A 2,014-nucleotide genomic window follows, 5' to 3' on the forward strand; every position below is an offset into this window, starting at 1 on the left:
CGGGTTGGCTACTGATAACTGACCCTCCCCTCCCCCTCATCATGAAAGGACTATGAGTTTCCAAGTGCCATTATCAGTATAGGGAATAACGCTTCTATGAGATCACTATTTTCAGATAGATGCCCCTTCAATATCACTTTTATAATTCCAACTTTCGTTACTAGAAATATCTGCTCAGTCCTAAGATTTTATAATGCGGAAGAAGAAAATGTAAAATAAGACCAAGACAGCAGTGTTCGGTCCCCACGCTACGGCACGCGCCCTGGTCGCGAGCGTAGCCACGCGCCTGTCTCGCTGCCAGGCCTCGCTGGACGCTTCATAGAAACACTAATTTATTTGCGGAGTATTTAATGGATTATTCACCAGAATTGTACTACTTTCTTTAAGATCACTCTAAGGAAGGTGTTCGGTAAAAAAAAAAATACATTTTGTGAATAATATTACCAGAGGAAGAATATTCCAGGTAAGTTTGGCATCAGGCAGACGGTCACCTGGCGAGAGAAGGCGTGGCTTAGTAAACGAGGTTACAAATAGGAGCCGCGGCTTTTAAGGTAGTTAGTAGACGTCCGCCTCTCTTACTGCACGTGTATTCCACAAGGATGTCGGTTGCCACCACACAGCGCCTGGTGCCAATTCGGCCATCGCCACACAAGGGCGTGACAGTGTCTAAGAACGTCACAGTGATCACAACTTCGGCTTCTCCCGCCACGTTAACGCCGCCCAAGACGGGACTCAAAAGGAAATTGGCAGATCCAAGTCCCGAACCTGTGAAGTGTAAGCGACGCATCAACTTTAGTGGCGTCGGGTATGTAGTGTCGCCAGTGCCCGTGACAGTAGCCCGCCGAAATGCCCGTGAGAGGAACCGTGTCAAGCAAGTGAACAACGGCTTTGCAACGCTGCGCCAACACATACCCGGAGCCGCCAAAGCCAAGAAGATTAGCAAAGTAGAAACCTTAAAACAGGCAGTGGAGTATATAAGATCTTTACAGGAGTTGTTGGACACGCACGATGCCCTGATGCACCGCACCAACACGCTCGTCGCCTCCAGCCAGCCCTCGCCCGCGCCCAAGGAGCCATCACACCCTTACACCAACGCCGTGGCGCCCACGACTGTCTTGTCCCAGCAACAGTACCGTGTTTTACAGTACCCAAGCTACTATTACAGTGAAAACGTGTCTCCAGTGCCTGCGTCAGTGTACCCCATGAACGTATCTGCAGTGTCTCCCACGTGCAGTGACGCAGCGGTGTCCCCAACGCCTTCGTACGATTCCGCGTACTCGTCGCAGTCCTCTCACGAGACGCCGGTCACGGTCACCACCACCAGCCTAAGCAACATGTTCAACCCAGCCAGCACCACGACCCTGCCGGACACCTACGACCCCCTGGACGCCTACGAGTCAGCCACGTCGCCCGAGGACGAGGAGCTACTAGACGCCATCGCCCTGTGGCAGCAGTGTCAATAGCAGGTCAGTAGCCACGCTTGCCGTGCATGTGGACGTGGGGGTGCCTTTGCTTCATTTATAAGATTGTGTTAAAATCAACCCTGAAACAGGAGTATAAACTTGCCGTATGGGAAGGAGAAGGTGTGCGGGGAGTATTTGAAAAAGAAAGAAAATTCGTCCTGTGCAGTGAGAGTGAAAATTTGCGCAAACTAGAATGTATTATTTTTGTTTCATTTCATGCAGTGTTTCAAGTTTTAGAGTTCGAGTTCTTGGTGCCATAGGCAACTAATGTTTTTTTTTGCGATTTTCGCTAACCGAATCTTGTGACGTCGTTCTATAATACGGCGGCATAACCAAGATGCCTTTCCGGCTGAAAGCAGTGCGATCTCCTCCAGGTAGAGAGAGCTTAAAAGAGGTCTCCGTAAGTCTTTATAATCCTATCAGCTTCCTGGGGACGGATGTCGTGATAAACACCTTCCCGCCCCACCTGGGCTCGAGGGGATAATGGCTTCCTTCTTAGCCTCGACTGAAGAAAAATGAGATTTCTCCCTAATATAATGAAGCGATTTCGA

General features: G+C 49.9%; 1 protein-coding gene across 1 annotated transcript in view; it reads left to right on the forward strand.

Annotated features, from left to right (window-relative positions):
• The window catches only part of LOC119585906 (achaete-scute complex protein T4-like), a 28,421-nt gene that overhangs the window by 22,095 nt on the left and 4,312 nt on the right, over positions 1–2,014 (forward strand). Inside the window, exons 4-5 of the mRNA XM_037934628.1 lie at positions 165–210; positions 552–1,466. Of these exons, the coding sequence (XP_037790556.1) occupies positions 165–210; positions 552–1,463 (958 nt within the window). The 3' untranslated portion in view covers positions 1,464–1,466. The remainder of the gene's footprint in view (positions 1–164; positions 211–551; positions 1,467–2,014) is intronic.

This window comes from Penaeus monodon, chromosome 20, assembly GCF_015228065.2.
Source record: "Penaeus monodon isolate SGIC_2016 chromosome 20, NSTDA_Pmon_1, whole genome shotgun sequence".
Classification (NCBI taxonomy): domain Eukaryota; kingdom Metazoa; phylum Arthropoda; class Malacostraca; order Decapoda; family Penaeidae; genus Penaeus; species Penaeus monodon.